Genomic DNA, 23,051 nt, shown 5'->3' with positions numbered 1-23,051 from the left:
AATATGAAACAGATATATTTCTATCACCCTACCTCCTTTTGTTTAAATTTTCCTTATGAAGCAATAGAATAAGCATAGAAACTACAAAAATATTTATAGCTCTGCGTCATTTATTACCATTCCCAGATATATTGCAGTCTTGTCAGTGTTGTAAAGATGGCTATAATAATATGTTTTAAAAATAGAGCTCAAAATTTGGGAGGATACATTTGTTAACCTTTAGTGATTCTCTTTCTTGAAACTTCTCCCCTTAAAAATAGGGGGAATCATTAAGTTTAATTGGTCGCCCAACAAATGGCAGCTTATCCTACTGCTTTTGATAAACAGTGAGGTGAAGAAATGTTTCTGAATGAATTGGTTGCAATAGTAAATTCTGTTGCTGTTCTACTTTTTTAGGGAGAGAGTTTGCTGTGGTTTTTCTTGAGAACCAAGTGTTTGTAAAAAAAAAAAAAGAGAGCCATTATTTTAGTGTCTAGATTTAACTAGTTGAGATGGTAGTTACACTATCACAGTCCTTCAAGGTTGCGCTTTAATAGGGGACTTAAAAGTTAGTGTGTTGTTTACAATGTGATTAGTTTTAGAAGACTATTAGAAAGTAGATCAGTTTTGTTTTGCCTTTCCAACACTTTCTAGGATGTTTTTGCTCTTATCTAGGCAGTGTATTTTAAAGCATGTATGTAATAAAATATAAGTGCTCAGATATGTATAACAGTCGGCTTTTATAGAAGGTCCTCAGGAAAAAAAAAGGCTAATATCTCTTTAAAAACCATATGAAGGCTGGGAGAGAGTTTAGAGCAAGCAAGAGCACCGTGGTGTTGACAGCTTTATATCCCTGCTGGGTAACATTCACTTACTAGAATTGGCGTCCCCTCTCAGCTAGTAATTCACTCCATAAGGATTTTGAAAAAGGATGATTAATGGTGGGGGAATTTATATTTGTGAAATTGTTGATTACGACTTACAGATCTATTTGAAGATTTAGAAAAAGAGAAGATTGTTAGGGATGACAAAAATAAGAATCAGATGATCCTCTTTACCACCATTAGCATAAGTACCTAAAATGTTCTGCTGTATGTGATGCTTCAGCCACGCAACCTACAGCATAAAATGAAAGTGATGCCAATCAAGGTTCCATAGGAAGCAAGGCATTCTGTTTTCCTCCTGGACTGCTGAAAGGTGCTGGCCAGTTGTGCTTTAATAGCAATAAATTATTGTGCTTCATTTATTGTTAACACAAGCATTTTCATTTTTTAATGTTGGCTTAGAGAAGAACTTTCAGACAGCTTTATTTAAACTGAATGAAGAGTGCTTGAGTATACCAGATGGTGTATTTGCTGATAGGAGGCATTAAACATCAGAAATCTTTGATATTTTTCATTTTCTTATGAATTTTGATAATTTTTTTGGTGTTAAATGTTCTAGAGTTTAGGGGAAAATGTTTAAACACTGGGAATATCTTTTAGAGATATTTGCTTTTTTTGAAAAAAATTGCTTTTTTGGGAAAAAGAATTAGTTTTTAAAATAGCAATTTAATTTTGTTGAAGAATTGTCTGTTGAAGTTATCTATAGCTAGTTGACCCAGAGTAGACCTATTCTTGCTACCAAGCAGCCCTTTCAAGAACATCACTGGCTTGTTGCAAGGGAAAAAAGTAATCATGCAATACACACCAATGTATTCTAATAGGGAAGCAAATATGATCCCAGTTGCTGAGCAGGGCCTCATTTAGAGCTGAACATTGTCTGTAACAACAGTTAATTTAATAGTCTACCTGTGGAACATTTCCTTTTTGATGAAAAGAAATGCAGTTCGGGTCAGGTGTCCTCACCATATTAACAGTTGTAGAGAGACATTCGACTTTCCGAAAGGAGTGCAGATATGAAAGAGTATAGATGTTGATGTACTGAAATGTATAAAATACTTAGAAATTTAGAAACTCATTGTCAACGTCGGCGAAATGGAGAAAACTCATTAAATTTATTTTAGCCAAGGATGAACACCATTATGCTTGTAGGGAGGACTCGTGTTATTACTTCAAAAGAGAAAAGATTGTATTTCCCTCTTCCATTCCACGTTTTTTTTTTTTTTTTTTAACAAGTGTAAGATTTAAATAGAATGACCTTAGCCTTTGGGGTCATCCAACAATCTAGACTGTCCTCTGTAGTTTTGCTGAGGTAGAAAAATAGCCCTTCTCTAAAGTGTTTTTAGTCCTCGGCCTGTTATTAAAATAAAGATATACTTGGTTAAAAAAATATATGCAATGGAACGTACACATTAAACAGAACATAGGGTATCCGCCCCTCTAAGTCCTGAGCATAATTTGATGTTTCGAGTAATTTTGGAAGCCTTATGTTCCATCAGCAGAAACCCACTGACCATTATATATTCAAGATCATCTGCAGTGAAACGTGTGTGTATGTGTGTGTGTGTTGGAACTATGTCAATGTCCCTTAAGGCGTCTGTTTTTTAACCTCTGCAGAAAATAAGCAGCATCATCCTTTTTGGGGGGGTTGGGTTGTGACTAGCAGAATCAGTGTGCACATCTTAGATATCCCGTGTTATTCTTCTCTCCTGTTTTGAATATATATGTGTATATATGTTTGCCCTTCTGTCTCTGGAGGGAGAGAGACAGACTCATCACCGTTTATTAGACATCTAAGAATATAAATTTAAGTTATCTTAAGAATATGGAAGTCAGTTTTATTCCAGGCAAGACAGGGTAATTATTTGGTGTATCTGGCAAGGTATATCTGGTAAGCAGTCAAGTTTGGTGGTTCTACTTGGATAATTTAACACCCTTATTTTTCTTTTTTTAAAAAAAGAATTTGGTGTAGAGACAGTTTATATGCATATATAAAGAAAGATATATTAAATGAACAGGGCTAGATGAATTCCAAATTGTATTATTTTCTTTGGTCTTTTTAGAGTTTTTAGGTTTCTGTTGAAGTAAAAATGACCCAATTTCTCACCATTAAAAAAGTTTCTTGTAACTAATAACCTCACGTTAGGTGCGTAAAGTATGTACATAATTTGTTTTATTTCAGGAAACCAAACTTTATCCTACATAGCATGTAAATAAATAAAAAGTCCTTTATGTTCTTTTCTCTAAGAAGTAGACTTTTTTTTTAACCTATATAACTAATGTGTGGTAACGTAATAGTTTTTACTCTCTTCCTTGCATGAATGCTGAGATACAATGGCATTTGGAACATATTTAAAGATGGAGCATTTGACAAAAGTTGTATGTGTAACAGTTTGTCAGTGAAAAGTGACAAGTGGGAAATGACAAATGAAATGTTGGCATCATCACTCTTTATTTTGATAAAAATGTCTCAATTTGCAGTGATATAATACTGTTTCATATTATTTCATGAGTTGTGTGAGATGCATAAGGGGAATTTAGATTTTGTGAACGGAAAATTAGCAGCCCAAACTCTCTTTTCAGAAGCTTTGGCAGCAAGTTCCCCCTCCCCCACGCCCCAGGAATAAGAACAGCAGTGAAATGTTGGATCCAACCCATACATTTTAACTCATTATATTTTGGAAAAAAAAAAAAAAAGAAAGAAAGAAAAGAAAGAAATAACTGAAAATGGTTTCAAGTAGGAGACCTTTATGCTTAACTCAAAAAACCGAAGAAGAGAATTTGCCTTTTAATTTGCATTCTTTTCTTTACAGCCGTTTTAAAATGAGTGATTTCCCTCTGCTGTCTTTGATTGCATGGGGCCTTTCTCCCTTCCAATCCCCAGTGCTCTCCAGCATTAATTTAGGGTGCCAGTGAGGAGGGCTGTGAATTCTTTTTATTTTAAAGTGTGATAGAGGTTTGCAAATGTCTATGTGTTAAAAATGGATCTTTATATACAAAGAATTCATCATCCTACTACTTACGGGTAATGTGATAGATATTTCAAAGTCAGAGTAGACGGCCCTGAGTGGAATTGAGGTATGAGTTAAAACAAAAGCCAGTTGAGGACTTACAGATTTCCAAAAAAGCACAGAGGTAGCCTCTGTAGTGTGTTATTTTCCATTTTCTGAAGTCACATTGGTTCCCTTATTGTCAGCGATCAACCAAACATTTATTTTCTTCTTTTACATGAAACAAGCCCCACAAGTCCTTCATGCTACACAGTGTTTATGTAAAAATGTTCCATGGTGGAGTTTTCAAAATCATCGAATTCTATATAATTTTTTTTGCTTTCAATTAGCAGAATTGTTTTGCTGTTTAATAACAAGTGATTTAAAAAATTGTGGTAAAGTCAGTATAATTAAGTGGCGGTGACAGGCTGCGTCAGAAATTGTCCTCTACAACGTGTGTCTTTTGCTTCTCATTTGCAAAGTTACATGTTCCATATTTTTAAAAAACTAGGTAAAAATGCCCTTTTATGGATTAAATGTAACTTAGATATATAATTATGGCAATTGGGTTTATGGCGTGTATTTTTTCTGTTTTTAATTGATGTGTATACTTTTAAAACTTAAAAATTAGTGAATATTAAAGTTACTAGTTTGACAAATGCTTGAAAGGAAGAAAAAAGCATTAATAAAAATTTTAAGAATTTGAACCTTGTAGGAAAGTTATCAGCAAATTATGGCAGTCTTGTATTGTAGTAAGAATATTCTTTTTTTGTGGTTATGACATATTAGGATAGTAAAACTCTCGGGGGAAGTATATTCCAATTTTAGTTGCTCCTGCTATTATTACTGTTTGCTGGTATATAAGGCAAATTGGGTTCTGCCCTCAGCTAGTTGCCTTATCATTGGAATGGATTTTTATCTTAGCACGGTGGGTTATTAAACTGTAGCATAACATAACAACAAAGATCAAAAAGTTAAAGGGAAACCCTGCCAGCTGCCTTTCATGAAGAGAGGCATTTTACACCAGAGGAACTGTGCGGTGTCCACTGATGGTTGCAGAGTTATTGAAATGTGCACAGCAGCTCAGTAACTTTCTTTGTTTTGTTGAAGACTTGCACAAATATGAAGAAAAATTAATAGAGACTCCAGTTAGAGCAAATGTTTTCCAAAGCACTAAGATCTGACAGAGGTGATTTGCATTTTTCATAGAAACAATTTGAATTTCATCACGTTAAGCACAGATATCTTTTTCTTTCTTTTAAAAATATTTTTTACTTGTTTTTATATTTGGCTGGAAAGCAAGTATATCAGTTCTTTTATAACTGAATCTGATTGATTTTCAAATTTCTTGATTATTTCCCATATTAAAATTGCCTATTTTTATTGCATTTGTTCCAATTATTTATACATATAAGGAAAGGCAAAACTGATAGCTTATTAGGAAAATGCCTTCATAGCAAAGCTCTTCAAATAGCAGCGTTTTCGAAACGTTATTTTTTTTGGTTAACAGAACAAGAACTTTCTTTTTTCATAATCCAAAGATGCTAACAGAGCAGCATGATAAATGTCTCTTTAAGTGTCGTAGTAAAAGAAAATGACTTGCCTTCCGAGGCAGTGGAGAGTGTATGTTGTTTTGGACCCATTTCCCAAGCAGTGATCGAAAACAGATTACAATAACAATTACACAGTCAGAAGATGCAATATCCATTTCTGCTTTAATTGAGTGAAAGAATAATGAAAACATCATTAAGAAAAATGAGGTGGACCTGTCACGCAGTGTACAAATTTTTAGTCTCGGAGAAGATGCAGAATAACGGAAGTGCTTTTCACTTACTTTGCCGTGTTGATTAGCCAAAATCTGTTTTGAGGTGAGACCATTTGATTCTTGCTCCTCCCTGGGAAGTTCAGAGAGGGGCCCCTGGGAGGTGGTTGCTCAGGAGACATTAAAAATGCTCACCGATTTGTCTTCATACAGAGTTTGAGAAGGGAAATCACATTTTCTAACATTCTCCCCGAGGTATAACTACCTCCTTTCTTTTTTTTTTTTTTTTTTCTCACCTGTGTAAATGGAAGTCAAAAGTAATGAATGTTTCTTTTGGTACAAAGCCCTGCAAGTGAGGGTTAGGTGTGGTTCCTGGGCCTTCTGTTCCTCCTTCTCTGGAAGTCCTAACCAGGCTGAAGGGGACTGGGAGAGGGTTGAAGATGAATAATGAGCCCCCTTATTTCTTCTCAGCACACATGGGGCTGGGGGGGGCCCGAGGTTCCACGTGTACACATCGCCTGACATTCACTCAGGTGACATAAACTGTCACCTGAGATGCACAGGCTCTGGCCTCGATTTGCAATCATTGGAACCATTCAATCGATAATCCTTCACAGTGCTGAGCCCTCATTCCCCAGAGGGGAGCTTTCAGCAACTTGGAGCCAACCGGCTGGCAGCAGCCAAAATCAGTGGCTAGTTTTCTTTCACTTGGAGCCGTATTTCTTTCTCTGTTCGTGGAAACTGTGAGCTCTTGAAAACTTGGGTGATGACAGTGGAGTTGAGCCCAGACACTGGAGTTAACCCTTGCTCATTGCAGGGGTACTAAAACCACAAATAATGTTGGCTGTCAGAGCAGCTGGAGTGCAAGGTTGGACCTGGTTGACAGATTTAGGGGAGAATAGTTCTTTGATCTGTAGCTAAAAGTTTTCTTGGGTTCAATATTTAGAAACCTTTCTGAGGGTGGCAAATGAAAGGAATAAGATAGACAGTAAACTCTTCTGGGTAGAAGTCTCATAAGCCCAGGACTGTCCCAAGCATAATCCTCTTCAGAGTGGAGTTTATATCAAACAGCTCGGAAGGCTTTTTTGTTGTTGTTGAGGAAGATTGGCCCTGAGCTAACATCTGTTGCCAATCTTCCTCTTTTTGCTTGAGGAAGATTGTCCTTGAGCTACCATCTGTGCCAATCTTCCTCTATTTTATGTGGGACGCCGCCACAGTGTGTCTCGACGAGCAGTGTGCAGGTCTGCACCCGGCATCCCAACCTCTGAACCCCCAGCCACGAAGCAGAGCCTGCGAACTTAACTGCTGTGCCACCAGCTGCCCCATCAAAAGGCTTTTTTTTTAAAAAAAAAAATTCAGTTCAGAGAGTCTAGTTAATAGCACCTTCATTAAAATACTTTTGTCAGCAAAGGGTTTTTCAGTTTTAACATTTACATAACCTAACAGCGTTGACAAATACCACGAGCTTTAAGGGTCTATTAGTGGTTCCGTTTTTTCTGGACTTCATAATTTAAACCTAAACATTAATTCTGGGTGGAACTTGGCATAATGTCTTTTTCCCTTGGAGGGAATTTTTGTTGTACAATAAAAAAAAAGGTATTTTTTTTTCATATAGTCACCTTCTCCATGTTTCCCCTCCCTTGAGTAAATAGCAGTTAAATAGTCAAGGTTTTAAAAGGGCTTATTTAATTCAAAAAAAAGGAGTGATTATTATAGGTGAATTTAACAATTTTCCATTTGTTCACATTGCAAACTAGTACTTTTGATATTAACAATAAAGATCTGTGAGGTTGATAATGCCATGAAAATATTTTTTCCTGTCTCTGGATACTAAAAAGCCATGTGGTAAAATTTTTTTATAAAATCATGTTTAATGACCCTTGAAACTTATAAATCAGTTACTTGTCTTCTTTATTAGAAGCTGAGAGACATAAAAAAATATTTTATTCTATGTCACCTGCAATTATCACATTGACTAGAAGGAAAAATGTTGGAATCACACTATTAAGTATAAAGTGACTGAATTTCCCAGTAGTAGTTATTGTGAAAAATATTCTTAAGGTAGGATTCTTAAAATGATCTTTTCTATATGTTCATACGATGTTAAAGAAGAATTATTGTAGGAATCTGACAAGGTGTTTGTGAAATTAAGAAATAAGTGAAGAAACCTTGCAATGATGCTTTGTCACATGAAAACCAGAAGGTGTTCAGAATTGCTCGTGAAGGTGCGTGCCTGGAGAAGAGGAGAGTGGGGCTAAGCCAGAGGATTCCTGAGGTTTGGCCTAGCTTTCAGCTTCCGAGGCTCCATTCAGACAAGATTTTGTCCTATAAATTTGGCAGATGTAGTGTTAGAAGACCAAACACCCTTTAGTATGGAGGGAGTATGAGAGGAGCAAGTCGCTCTCTGAAAGGGAAGTTATCACACATTTAAGATCTGAGTAAAGGCACTTTGCCAGCGTAAATCAGGGGATCCTGATTATTTTCCTTCTCAAAGGAATCCCCAGGTAACGTTCAGCAAAACTAACTCTATTTACAGGCCCATTCACATAGTAAGGTTAAGCCTAAAGCACATTTTTACAGCTAACTTATAAAACCCCCCAAACTGGAGCTTGCTATTGAAAGCCTGCCAACGCTGTCCCAAACGGTCATTAGTTCCCAAGAGACTTTGAGAAGAAAAAGGACTGTAGGAAAATGCCGTGACTTCAGTAAGAGCCATTTTGTTGCACGTGTGTATCTTTTTTGCCGCCATGGCAAACCTGTCTGGGGGCTGACCTGCAGTTCAGGACTGATACTGCACGCTCTCCCGTGGAAACGTATAGAGTTCCAATTAGGACAGGGTCAAAGGATAAATGTACCTCTTTTCACACTGTTCCAAGTGGTTAGTGGAAAACAAGCTGCAAAGTAATTCCCTCGGCCCCCCAATAAAAAGATTTATAGGAAAATAATTCTCAGGCCCATAATGGGACTGTTGTAGGTTTGTGTTTGATATTTATAAGACTGAAATACAGTCCGTGTACCCAAACTAAGCATTTATTGTAAACAAGTTAACTGCCAAGAGCTTATATTCTGTCAAACATAATTATATTGAAGATTGATGTCTAGCTGGAGTTGGAGGGAGACAGTTCTTTTCAACCAGGGGAAGCTTCTGAGATGCAGCTCTCTTCTCCTTTGCGACGACTCAGGGAAGTTGTCTTTCTCACAGCCAGCCTCTCAGATATACAATAAACACAGGCTTGCTCTTTGAAACCTATCTGTTTGTCGATCCTACTTCTCTTAACAAAATAAAGACGTGAACTCATACTCTTGGAAACTGTTAGGTAGATTTCCTTCCGTCATCTTTATCAAGATCTGGGCAGCGGTGGGGCTGAGATGAAGTAGCTGTTCTCCCTGTGGCAGGCAAGGCCTCCTTGGCCCCACTGGAGTTCGCCTGCAAGCCTAATCCTGTACCTCTAAGTTCACCCCAAAAGGAGCCCTTTTCTCCTTTAATGCACCGTTTGAAAAAGAGTCTTTGACTTGTCTTCCTGTTATTTTGTGTTGAGCTCCTGAGATCAGAACTCTTTTGAAACTGTGGCCTTTTGGGGGAGGGGGAGAAGTGACTCTACTAGGCTCCATTTTGTGGCTCACAACTTAAAGAATGTATGAATCCAGGGAATCCAGGGAAATAAATCTTTTTGAGTTTCATCTGTTTAGTATCTGGGATTATCTCAAATTTAAAATGGTGCGGTGCTTTTCCAGGTTTTTTTTTTTTGCTTTAAGGAAGGTAGAAAATTATATTCTCTTTGGCATAAGAATTTATCACTTCTTTTTGTTTTTTTTCAAGAGACAAATCACTTTGGGCTTTGGTGACACTTCTGAAAGAGTTAAAAGTGTCATAGTCATAACATTCCTCCTTTGGCGGAGTGGTATATCCTTTGGATAACATTAAGAATGAACAAAAGATTTTCAGTGGTTTTATTGCAGTGACTTAAATGGTCTCTTTAGGTTTTTTAATATTAAATTTAATATTTTCTTTTGGAAATTATATAAATTATAAAGATGACAGAATCATAAAGTGAAAAAAGTAATGTACTAGTTTCTCTGTTCTGTTTTTCTTAAGTAATTGCTATAAATTACACAGGTACATATATACTTAAAATACCTTGTCTGGGAAGCATTCCATTAGTGGGGATCTGGGTTTCCCCAGTCTGAATGCCGGGTTTTATTAACTTCATCTCAGTCACAATAATAATATCCTCTGTGCTGCAGTCCAGAGATTTCCTCGTGCCCTTAGGGAAGTGCAGAATACACACTATGATTTTGACTTTCTTGCTCTCTCTCCTCCTGTTCCTTTCTTTTTCTCCTCCCAGTGTTAGTTCCCCCTTTCAAGGGCTTGGTTGCTGTTATGTCTCGGTGGAGGCCTTTGCTGGGTTCCAGAATGAGAGTGGCTTTCAGTGGTGGGGACAGGATGGTGACAGCTGCCTGTCTGCTTCGGCTTGGCTTTGTGAAATCTGCATTCATTTCACAGTGACGATTTCTACACGTCTATTAAATATCCATACATGTTTTGCTGTTTGAACCCCAAGCATAGACAGTAGGATTTCCTTTTGTAAGGGAGAAAGCCTTTTATTTTTCCCTATAAAATCTTTACCTTTTCAGGTTTTTATTTCATAAAAATCTCTCCCCTCTAGTATGATTTCCTTTGGGGCTTTGCACCAGTGTTTGATCTCAATTTTTAATAATTTTGGTGAGTTAAACTCCCCAAAGAAAACATGCTCGTGCTATGAAATATTCCCACTAGAAATCTGGGTAGTCTTGTCTTATTGAGAGCCGAGCGCCTGATTCCTTTATTAATTCCTCGCTGGAGAACCTCAGCACAGTTAACCTTTCCTTGACATGACACCGGAGAAATTAATCAAGGGGTTTTATTTTAATTGTTAACTTAGATAAAATAACATTTAGGCACATCTCAAAACCTGAGATAATGAAGAAAATGTTAGTATAAAGACAATTTTATTGACTTCTTTTTTGACTCATGGGACTCTGACTTGCAAATAGCTTTCCAGAGAGGATAATGAGGGTGAGGGGAGTAGCAAATACATCTCCACTTAAACACTGTTTAAAACATTATCCTCTCAGAAACATCCAGAGTAAAATTTTACTTAATGGAGCATAGAAATCCTGGTATTAATGAATTATAGTATAGTCATTTTAGCATGCCAACTTAATAATGTATGCATTTCTAACCCACTGTGAAAGGAACCTCAAGAATTTAGCTTTGAACTAAGGGGTACTTCAACAACATGCCTTATGTTTGAACTCCTCTGTAATCTACAAAGTTGCATATTCTACTTTTTTTAAAAAAAAATTTGTGATTCTGGGACGAATCAGCTTTTTATGTCTCTGTGGTTACTAAATTTAGAAAGGAAGCTGCAGTCCTTCAGTGCAGGCCATGGGGAGGACTGCAGAGAAGACCCCAGGGTTCCAGGTGTGCCCAGTCGCAGAGCACAGTGCTGCTACACTTGTACTGTACACCGGTTGACTCAGATGCCATCGTGGTGATAAACCAACAGTTTCTGTCCCCAGTGGTCGTGCACAGCCCTGTGGTCTGGCGCATTTTCCCTGGGGAACGTGGAGTGAGCTCTGGACCCGCCTGTGCGGATCGGTTCCTAGAAAGCCGTCCTCGCTGGCTGCTGCCGAATGCCATAGAGTAGGGCCAAAGACATGTGGAGCTTGGCAGCTGGGGAGTCAGGGGGAAAAACCAGAACCGACACTACCTATCAATGGTGGTTATTAATGTCTAGCTGCAATTAGCATCTTGTTAAACTGAACCAACCTTTATTTGGGGCCTGCCGTAGGTCAGGCTTGGGGGTGGAAGGGGAGATGGGGAGTGCAGAAGACTTATCTATGTCCAGCCACGTTGGAGAAGGAAAAGGTGGGCCTCTCATTCACTCGAACTGGCCATTCCTGACATCAGGGGGTTTTGTTCCTTGAGTCAGGTTTGCTATGGCCCAGTTCCCAGGAGTTGCTCAGGCTTTTTTGTTTAGCTAGGTAGCCACACTGTCCCTCTGTGAAATCCCGATCTGCAAACTGCTAGACTAGCCTGATCCTGCCACCGTGTTTCTGTAACTGAGGAGTATTGAGAGGGCTGGAGTTTTTCCTTCAGCCTTCAGGGCTGACTTCAGGTTGAGCTGTAATCCCAGTTTGGGACAGGCCTGGAATCAGAGGTCTGGAAGGCCAGAGCCCTTCTCCCTTCCCTACCACTTTAAGCCCAATGTGAGCCTTTGGGGTGATAAGTGAAAGAGGACCAGAGTTCACCGTCCCACCCCTGGCCTATTTTTGTTCTTATCTTCCGAAGTTAAGATCTGCCTTAGGGGCTGGTTTTACTAGAGAGAATTCTGAGAATAAAATATTTCTTGATAATCTTACTCTTCCCTCCCCTCCCCGTAGGGGGAGAGGCATCAAGGAGCTTTATTGTTGAAACTTTAGCTGGAGGTCTGGTCCTGAGTTACAAACAACGGGGTTGTGCATGAACATGAAATCGAATTTCTGCACGTATGACTGAGTTTGCCCTTAGAATAATTATTAAGCAAGCTTTGCCTTCTCCATAATTGTAGGATTGACTGTTCCTCCACCTGTGAATGAGCAGGACTTTCGACTGTCCCACCTCTTTCTCAGCTTCTGCTTCTTCTTCAGTAAGAGTTAAAAACAAAACCAACAACAAAAACAGGTGAATTAATCCCTCAGAGAATCTGTAGTTCACAAGCAAAGGACAGAGAGGAACTGTGGGAAGTGGAGCCGTCTAGGGCAGCCTCGAGGACCTTCTGTCCACCCGTGGGCACTCCCTTGCCACCGAAGGCTTTTGCTCTCCCTCTACCCCAAGATTGAAACGTGTTTTTGTTTCTTACGCTACCTGAAATTCTTCCCGTTAGAAGTTAATGTGAGATACAGTGTGTTTCTCTTACAATGAAAATATATCTAGAGAGATTAAGGGACTACTAAACCATTCAAACAGCAAAGTGTGGCATCGCTTTATCTATTAATCTCTGGAATTTTTGCGCTTGGTCCCTGGGGGAATGAGAGGCTGCAGTGGAATGGTGGAATGTGGAGCCTCTGGCTGTGGGCTCAGGAGATGGGTGCCTGGGAGAGGACAGTGGGGGCAGGAAAGAGGAGAGTACTAGGCACACTCCTGACCCATTTGAAGTTTTGCCTGGGACCCCAAGGAGGTAAGGGGTACCCTATTCTTCCCTTCTGTTTCTAGTTACAATTCTTGAACTCGAACTGGCCTTTATTGTTTTAGGATGGGAGGAAGTATCTTGAGGTTAACATTGGCAAATTACTTCTCTTTTTGTCTGTGAGTCGTGTCCGTTTGTGAATATGGGTGTGTGTATGTGTGAGAAGCCGACAGGCAGAAAGAGAGAGAATACGACGTTATAGAGGGAGTAAATGAGTGTTTTTCTAGTAAATTTGCAACTAGAAAGGATAGTTGCCACCCCTCACTCCTTTCTCTCCCTGTCGTCTGGAGGACCCTGTAAGATGTGCTGGGTTTACATGGTAGAATTTCATGCAGTGTTTCAGGGTTCTAGGATTTATTGATCGTGCTGGTTGCTGAGTGTGGTGCCTTACTCCAGGTTCGGTTTTATACAAAGAACAGATAGGAGAGGCTCTGCCCTAGAGCCTTTGTAGTCTTCAATTAGCCCTGGGACCTTTGCAAGTGATAGAACCAGATAAACTGCCAGCCGCAGGGAAGGGAGTGGGTCCTGTGGCTGTCTTCCTTCTGGAAAGGATGATTTCAGGAGCCCTTTGAAAGAGGGGAAGAGAAAGGCTGGTCTCCTATCATCTCAGACTGGTGATTCAAGGGGCAGGCCCAAGAATGAGGGTGGACCCAGGAGACAAAGGGGCTGGGGAGGAGGCTAGTGCCCATGTTCACCCACACTAGAGTGTAACCCATTATTTGAGCCTTTCATTGTGAGTGACTGAAGGCAGGAACCGTGTTCGATTCCTCCTCAATGCCTAGCACGGTGCCTGACGGTAGGTCATCAAAGGGTGAGTTCACTTATAGGGAACACAGGTCACCCATTGGACGTAGCCGGTGGTGAAGGGTCCTTATCAAAAGGCCAATCCTCTAGATTTCTGTGGGTGTGGGCTTTAGAGAGTTGTTTCCTTGGCTGACCTGAACTGCTCAACTCTTGCCTCGCTGAGTTTCTTTGGGCATAGTTTCAGTTTCCTCATTTATTAAATGAGAATAATAATAACCCTCTCCCAGGGTAAATGTGGGAAGAAAATAAAGGTGTGTATGTATGTTAGCGTACGTGATAAGTTAGGAGGCACTATGCAAACGAGAGTTTCGTTTTGTGTCCCAACTTTTGTGCAAGGCCATGGAACCCCATCATCTAGGCCCCCTGCCGCTGGACCTTCTCGCATCTTTCATTGTTGACCTTCAACGTCCAGAGTATTAAAGAATACTTGTTCCTCAGGTTGCTTTCATGCCTCTATTGTGGCATTTCCCAAAAACTGTAATCGTTCTTTAAAATGAAGGGAAGCAGAAAAAGCCTTTCCCTTACTGAAGAAGTTGGCTTAATATAGTTAGGAATAAAACAATAGCCCACAATTTGCTTGATGATGCAGAGAAGATACTGTGTTAGATTCTGGAGTTTAACCAAGAGTACATCTGTCCTCGTGTCTCGTGAGATCTGGAACACAGTGGAGGGATAATGGCGGGGCAGCCAAGAAACGCCCGAGACGCTTGTACATTGTCCTAGTTATCAGTTTGTGATGAATTTATCCTGGGTCAGAAAAACCATTTTATCTGTTGGTGTTTGGTGGATTGCTTAGAGGAGCTCTGTCTGATGGAAGTACAACACGAACCACATGTATCATTTTAGATTTTCTAGCAGCGTTGTTTAAAAAGAATGAAACAGGTGAAATTAATTTTAATAATATATTTTGTTTAACTCAGTGTATCCAAAATATTATTTCAACATGCAGTAAATTTTTAAAAGTTATTCATGATGTATTTACTTTTATTTCTCTTTTAGTATTAAATCATGGAAATCAAGTGTGTATTTTACACTTACAGCACATTTCAATTCAGGACTAGCCACCTTTCAAGTGCTCAGCGCCACGTGTTGCTAGGGCCTACTGTGTTGGACAGGCAGTTTGAGGGTATAAAGTATGTGTTTTTCACACTTTTTCTGTTTTGCTATGGGGCACGTTGAGCATTTTACGCCATTATTATCTGCATCTTAAATAAGTAGACCAGTCAATGATTATTAGTATCCCTTTTATTCTGAAGAAATGCCTTTTAGTGAGTGTCATGGGCATTGATTATAGATCCTGAGAAAAATTATTGGTCTCTTTTTTTCCTCTGTAAAATTGTATTAATAGTGATTTTGAAAAAAGAAAAACAAACAGGTTCCATTGTTTGAGGGCTGTCAGACGACTTAGCTATACTATGTTGTTTCATCCTCACCACAACTCTGTCAGGTAGACATTATTATTTGCATTTTAGCTAGGAGGAATTTGAGCCTCAGAGAGGTCAAGTAAATTACCAGGGTCACTCCCCCAGGTACGGAGTGACAGCACCAGGATTTGATCCTAGCGTTGCCAGTCTCCCGACACAGAGCTCCTCATCACCGCATTTACCGTCTCCCCACAGGTCTCCGTTCCCATGGCGGGGTGGTTGAAGATCGGTGAACTCTTTATAATTACACACTCTTCTTCAGAAAACTGTCATAATGAAAATGACAATTTGAGCATCACAACTAATGACAGTTGTGAAAATGCATTTTTCTGGTAGAGAGTGTTCCATGCTTATTTTCCACTATGACCACATGACCATTTATCCCAATTGTCAGATCAACTCTCAAGTTTTAGCAAACGGCTGGGATTGTGTGCCTGTCCTCCAGGTTAGACTGCCTGCTTACCTCCCGCAATTTAAGAGGCTCAGTGAGGCTTATAATCAAAAGATCCAAAGTTCTCTTCTTGATCATCTGGAAATGGGTCTGAGCTATAACAAAAGAAAAATAATGCCACAAGCTCTAGATATAAGGCTGGATTATGATCATTTGATCATTTCTAAATTTGATTATTTAAACTTGGTCACTTCTAAATTTTGTCTTCAATGCATTTTAGTTTTACATTGCTCTTATTTTATTGGAACTTATCTTTTAATTCTTTCCATTCTTAATTTATTTTTTGAAGTGCTTTCCAAACACTTCTCCCTATCTTTTCGTCCATTGTCACTTTTTTCTGTCTCTCTCTTTTTTTCTCTTTTTGCCTGGAGAGAGTGGGGGGACCAAATGGATAAATATCTTTTTTCGGTATATATTTCTACTCATCTTTTTATAGTTTTCTTTCCTAGGGATTTGCTGTTTTTAAAACTTACGCCTTTTTTCTTCTTCCGCACACTTGACCACAATTCTATTATTTTACTATTTTTCATTTCTCTTGTCATTGTCATTAGTACTTGCATCCATTTTTCCTGCCTTCCTCTTCTTTTGTAAAAACTGCATTTCATTGTAAAAATTTCATAATTGTTTAGATAATCAAATTCAAGTAAAAAGGTACATTTTTCTAGGGGTTAAAAATAACCTGTTTACGATATTCTTTGCTATCTCATATATATGTGCTTCTAGAACAAATTCTATTATTGTATACTTCCGGTTAATTTTGTTTTATTTTATAAATGGCCTCAATGTCCTTTTTTTTTTCTTTTCTTTTTTAAAAGTGGCTGATGCCTCTGAGGGATGGGTGCTTGCTTTTTACTATGAGGAGTTATTGCTTTCATATCAGATAACAATTGCTTCCTTGAATCTCTGAACTAAAATGTTTAGGGAATATTTTGGTAATTGACACTTTCAAAACAGAAGTCCCTGCATGGTGTAGATCCCTGTGCTTTAATGTCATATTTCATATCTAACTCATTGAACTGTTAACATTATTTTTAAAAATTAATAGGGTCTTAAGTTTTTTCAGTTGACCATAGACTTGAGAAAGATTTATGGTTCCTAGGTAATGGATACACGATAGCTTATGGAGCCACTGGATTCATTTGAAGGTCTTATCTGTGATTCCCAGATGTGTGACCCTCAGATGTTGACATTAGGAACTGCACATGGATTTTCAGCATTTATACTTATGTACACATAGGTATTAGTGGTGAAGGAGCTTATGGCACTGCTGACTACATCGCCTATGTGTGCATACGCTTAAATCATTAAAAATAGAAATCAACCTGCTTCCTTGGACAAAGATCATATACCAGTATGTAAGAGTTAAAAGGTCTAAATGGAGGCTATTTGCTGCTGGGAAGGACTCTCCTATAAAATGCCATTATGCTTGCTTAGGGAGATGTTACGACACCTTCACCTGCGCCGAGGGCCGCAGCCACATCAGGCTTGTTCTCGCTTGTATCCCTGCAGCTACGGGGGTTCCCGGGCACTTAGGATGTGCTCAGGGAATGGAAGTTGGATAAATGAATGACCACAGAGAAAATTTGAAGGAAATCTAATTTATATTACTCATTGCATGTCTTACATACATTTGGGAATAAACAGGGCATAAATAAATAAGCATTTGATGAGCCATTACTGGTCACAATTAAAAAAAATACTTTGTAAGTCACTGTGTGGCTGGGCTAAGTTCTTTTCTTTGTGGAAGACAGTGTACTCCACCCTTCTTTCCGATTTTCCGTAAATCTATATTGTGGATAGTGTATTTGCTACAGACAATAATGCTGCTTTGTTGTTCTTAAGAGTGAACACTGAGTCAATAATTGTCCCAGGTATGGCACGGTGTGACTTGTTAGACTGTTGTGCAGGCTTAATAATAATTACCGTGATCTTTAATGATAACAATTCTTAATAAGTATTATTATTGTTAATAATGATTATATTTAGTAATTACACCCAATACTTATTATCTTTAATAATAATAATTAGCACATGGGAACCAGTTGCATCATTGTATTATCTTTAGAACAAAAATCTAAATCTGTGACCTGGCAGTTTGCAGTGTCTGCTCCCACCCTCTGCTTTCCAGATCAGAGTGAGTCACAGGCTTCTAGGGTCCGGGCAACAGGGAGGGACTTCTAGAAAAACTCCCATGCATTCTGTATATCAGAGGCCATGCTCCCATGTGTCATTTTACACAGAGGTCTCATTTTTCTTGTGAAGCGCCTTCGCCATGACACACTACCCCTCCACCTCCCCCATCTCTCCGCCTGCCCACCCATCCTTCATAACTTTTGATTTTTCTTGCACAAAGAGAAGACCTGGAGCAGATCCTTATTCCATAACACACTAATTTATGTGAATTACGTAGGGCAGAGTCCATGTTTATTACTTGCATGTTGGTAAAACTTTGATCTTCTTATGCTTTGGTTATGTTTAGATTTAAATGCCTGTATGACTTTTTTTTTTAAATAAAAAACAGTTTATAACAAATCTTTGGCGAATTAAACATTTTTTAGCTTTTCACACTTTGATACAAAGCAGAGAAATATTTCAGTGACAACAGATTTCAACAGATTTTCAACTAGACTAATTTGCTTTATTCTTTAGGGTAGTTTACTTTTTTCTCTGAAAACACAAGAAGAGATATTCCCTTTCCAGTGGTAACTGATGTTAATGTGTAAAATAATAACTTAAAAAAAGACAAAGCTTTGTATTTGGATCTATGTTCTGACATAAGTTAAACATCAGTTAAAGCTTTCATGGGCAGGGTATTTTCAGGCTAATTGATGACCTAGTTCCCAGGACTTAAAAAAGTAAAAGATACAAGAGGGACTTCTTTTAAATTCCTATTGGTTTTCTTGTACATATTCAAATAATAGCTTAGGCCTTGATGTCACATGTGCCTCTCTACTGGGTATCTTACATTTTCAGACAAAAGCAGATCTGATCTGAAAATACTAGTTCTGATTAAGAGTTAATGATAAAACCATAGACACAAAGGATGCCTGGGTCTGGAACGTCACCTTGACGTCACCTTGACCTCACCTGTGTGCCAGGGGGCCGAGAACTTGAGGTCTCTCCGTCAGGACACCTCTGATTGGTCACTCCACTTTTCAATGACTGGAATCTGAGGGTTTCTGTCACTGCCTGAGGCAGGTTTGCTGCAGCCTGATGGTAATAATGGAGGGGAAACATCCACAGCTTTCCCATTAGGCCCATCTGACTAAGAGCCTTGTTTAATCTGAACCACTGTCGATCACAGATGAGTGACTTTTATAACTGTCTCTTCCCTTCTCATCATGGTGACTGAGATTTGCTTTGTAATGTTTGTCTTTTGCTCTTGAATCTTGTCCCTCCAGGTTTGATGATTCCTGTCTTTTGTGTGGTGGAGCAGTTGGATAGCTCTCTCGAATATGACAACAGAGAAGAACATGCGGAGTTTGTCCTGGTTCGAAAAGACGTGCTTTTTAGCCAGCTGGTGGAGACCGCGCTCCTGGCCCTGGGGTACTCCCACAGCTCCGCGGCTCAGGCACAAGGTATTATTGCGTCTCCTCCCTCCTCCCGTGCCTCTTGTGTGTCGTAATTTCAGGGAGAATGTGTTCCCTGAAATAATTCTCCAAACAAGGTTGGAGGAGAATGGTCAGATTTAGCATCTTTCCCAAGCAGTGAACAGCAGAATGTCTCTTGCAGAGTCTCGTTTTCTGGTTGCTTTGGGAAGCATTTGACCAGCACCTCTAGAGCCGCCAAAATCAACTTGCCTTTCAAAGCGATCATCACAGGTTTTTTTGCATTGATTACTCTGTTTTCTCTAAGTCCCCAAATTGGTGTCCTCACAGCCAGTACTGAGATGTTGACTCCCCGCTTGTCCAAGTTTTAATACATGATTCAGAAGCTTTCAGTTTTCTAAGTTTATTTTTGGCTTTGGGCCTGCAGCTTTTGCACTTTATGATCAGCTTTTAATTAAATAGAAAAAAATGGATGCATCTTACCATACTTTTGTATCTTTGAAAACTGCTCTGTAGTTTTGATGTAGTCCATTCATTAAAAAAAAAAACTCAGTGTCTTTGTGATCAATTCCGTTTACCTATTTAATTAAAGATTAAATTGCATCATTATTTCAGCGTGTATTTTACAGCACTGGGGAGCCCATTGTGAGCTTGTGTTGCTTCCTTCTGAAGCACAGCCCATTGTTCTTTCATGCCAAAGAACTGACAAAACAAATAACAACAAAAATATCCCCCAAACCTTGAAGAATGGAAAACATTTCTTTTTGACCCAATGGAATGAGTATCCTTGTTTTTCAGCTGAAATGATTGAATTACATACTTTCTGATAATGGCTATAACAAAAGGGGAGAAATATGTGACTTCCAGGTCATGTTTTCTATATTAATTTCCTATGTTACTATCCTTACTTAATGTTTGTTTGTGTGCCAGGGATTTTTCCTACTTTTTTAATGAGTTACTCTTCGTATAATTCCTAAGAATTATCATCAGAGCCTCTATTTATTCAGACAAAGCAACTATGAGAGATTAAGCAATTTATACAAAGTGATAAATATGGTGACCAAGGACATAAGATTTAAATTCCCAAGCTCGTGACTCTGATTCTGTAAGCAGATCATTACTTTTTAAAAAATGTTTTACTTAAGTGTTTAAATTGTATCTTACTTCTATCAAGAAAGCAACTCGTCTGAGACCAGGAGGTCACGAATGTCCCCAGGGCAGGTAGCACCCCTCGGATTGTGGAGAATCCAAGTGCGGTCTGAACCCGAGCACTTGGCCCGTTCGGGTTCAGTATTACAGCTGAATCGCAGAGTCTGTTGCTTTCAAAGCAGCGTGATAGAGCATGATTCATTTCCTTTCTTTGACCACTTTTCTTCTTGTGCGAGGGATTCAGGTTTTGATCCCGAGCAAATTGCATACCGGGCACCATTGCTTTTATTTCATGCTATGTGCCTAAGTGAAATAAAAGAAACCCCCGTCCCCCCCCCATAAACTTTTCATGCCATTTTAGGGATATTTTTCTCTGAATGTAAAGGTCATTGTATCCCACTGTTTGCATCCTGGTGTGCCAGCTTCCTGTTTGACAGGGCTATCCATCTCAGTTAGCACGGCTGCTCAACGCGCCGTGAGCTCACATGTGGAGCACAGAGCACTAAGTGGCCAAGATTTGATTCTTGGCACATGCTCAGGGAAGGGGCGCTCAGGAAATTTGCACTAGGGAACCACACTGTTTCATTCAGTGATGTGGACTGAGAGTTCTGCTCGCCCAGGTGAGATACACCAGCAAGAAATATGGTCTACAGTGGAGGGTACGTGGGAAAAGTCAAAAGAGAAGACTTGCTTCCCCAAAGTTTTTGAAAGCTGTGATTAAAAAATACTAAATATTAACTTTTTAAAAGTTGAATCAACATTCTGAAGGTGCCCTAGATCACAGATATACTTTATTTTGTAGGTAAGCAAAGGTTTTATTGCGAGGTCCTGTACTGTAATCTCACAGAGGAAAAAAAATCATCGTTTGTTTTGTTTCAAATTAGGCTGCTGATCTCAGTTTGGGGTAAATGGAAGAACTTGGAATTGTTTATTTCCAAATGAATGTGTTAGATCTTTGTTGTCATTCAGATCATCAAACGTATGCAGTGTGCTCTGTGTTGACTGTAGACCAAACAGAATGCGTGATAATGCAGGTCGTTCATGTGCTGGACAAGCAGGAGAGAGCTAGAAATGAAGAGAGAACAAAATATGGTTGCATATTCGAGATCTGAAGTTTTATGCATCTAGTTTTCTCTTTTGTTTTGTTTGTTTGTTCAGTGTTTAGGTAATTCCCCCAAGATGGGGAGTCATTGGGTGACCTCCTAACAAATCCATTTGCAGCAGAGAATCTGAGTGTCCTATGCTGGAAAAGCTGGGCAGAAATAAACTGCAAGGATAGTGGACCACTGAGCCTACTTTAATAATTGAGGCTCTTGAAACATGGTTTTTCATTTTGACATGACCAGGAAAGAGTTTCAACAATTGAATTGGAATAACATTCAGATTGCCTGTGAAAGAGAAAATACATTTGCAAGGTCATTATTTTGAGTAATACTCAAGTCCCAATGACAAGGCAGTGGACCCATGCTCTGTGAACAGGGGATAGTCAATTTCTTTTTTGAGAGACCATTCCCTCCAGGTGAGCTGAAGAGATTTGATTAAGGAAGAATATTTGCTTCTGAAGGGTGATAGGATTTCGCTAAAATGGAGTTCAGGGATTTCTGCCTTCCCTCCCCCCATTTTGATAGTAACCTTCTTTATTTGATGGCAGATATTAGGACCCAAGAGAGAATAAGGGCATGAGATACTATCATAAATCATGGGCACTATACTTCTAACTGACCCAAACCCTCCATTCCCCAGCACCCATACCATTAACTCTGATTCCCAAGGATATGAGATGCAGGATTCATCTGAATTGCTGTTTACATATGCAAAAAGCAGAAAGATGGCGGGCTCTTTGCTTTTCCCAGAGTATGTAGGCTGCGGTCTAATGAACAGCATTCATGTTTTACACTATAGATGGACTATGACTCTATGTCTCTGAATCAAGTCCTCTAGTCTTTTATAAGAGGAGTGTTAATCTGGGGTACTGGTACACAGTAAACCACCTCCCCTCCACCCACTTCAACTCATCACTCCCTTTCTTCTTTCTTCTTTCTTTTTCATCTTTTCAATTCTGCCCCGTAAAGCTTTTGGAAATGGCCATAGACCTCTTGGCGTTGTTGAGAAAGTTCTTTATTCCTCTGATTGAGTAGCTATTCCTACTTGCCAGTGTGGATGGAGGGCCTTGGGAAGTGGCAATGAGGGCAACGTGATTCCTCACTGTGCACATTTGACTTAATTTCTAAGTGGGTATTTTATCTATCCCTTGCTATCTGTATTTTAAAATAACTTTTAAAATTTATTTTTGATCAGCAAATTTTATTTAAAAACAAATATATCGAACAATAAATGAGCAAAACTTCTTTCTGGCTGTTTATTTTTGTGGTCATGAGTATATAAAAATTACAGGTTCAATAAGAGATGTATTAATCAGTTCTAGGTACTTTTGCTACCAGCATTTTTGCTGCAAACGCGTTCACTGGGAACATTTTCACTGCATAACTAATTGGCTATAAGGCAATTTTGCCGTGAAAGATAAAATAACAAACAAAAAAATAAAAAGGACATTAAAGAGGACATAACGAAACATAAAAAATGAATAACTTAAAAAGACTGTATTACAAAATACAAAATATTTGAATACATTTAAAATGTATGTAGATTCATGGCAATACTTAGCAAATAAATGATTTTATTTTGTGGGTTGTACCTAAGCACTTGTCTTCAAAGGCTTTCGTTGATAGTAGTATACATTTTTTTTTAAAGAAAAGTAAGCCTTTATTTCTTTGTTTCACAAATAAAGCTGACTGAGTTGTTTGTTTTTTGGTGATTAGTCAAAAAACCCAAATACTTTTTTTTTTTTTTTG

General features: G+C 38.8%; 1 protein-coding gene across 9 annotated transcripts in view; it reads left to right on the top strand.

Annotated features, from left to right (window-relative positions):
• The window catches only part of SATB2 (SATB homeobox 2), a 196,416-nt gene that overhangs the window by 23,215 nt on the left and 150,150 nt on the right, over window positions 1-23,051 (top strand). For all 9 annotated transcript variants that reach the window (XM_070508306.1, XM_070508300.1, XM_070508301.1 and 6 more), the window contains one exon: window positions 18,904-19,080. In XM_070508306.1, the coding sequence (XP_070364407.1) occupies window positions 18,909-19,080 (172 nt within the window). In that variant the 5' untranslated portion in view covers window positions 18,904-18,908. The remainder of the gene's footprint in view (window positions 1-18,903; window positions 19,081-23,051) is intronic.

This window comes from Equus asinus, chromosome 4, assembly GCF_041296235.1.
Source record: "Equus asinus isolate D_3611 breed Donkey chromosome 4, EquAss-T2T_v2, whole genome shotgun sequence".
NCBI classification, from domain to species: Eukaryota; Metazoa; Chordata; class Mammalia; order Perissodactyla; family Equidae; genus Equus; species Equus asinus.
The sequence above is the reverse complement of the archived record's forward strand: the minus strand, read 5'-3'. Positions and strand labels throughout refer to the sequence as shown.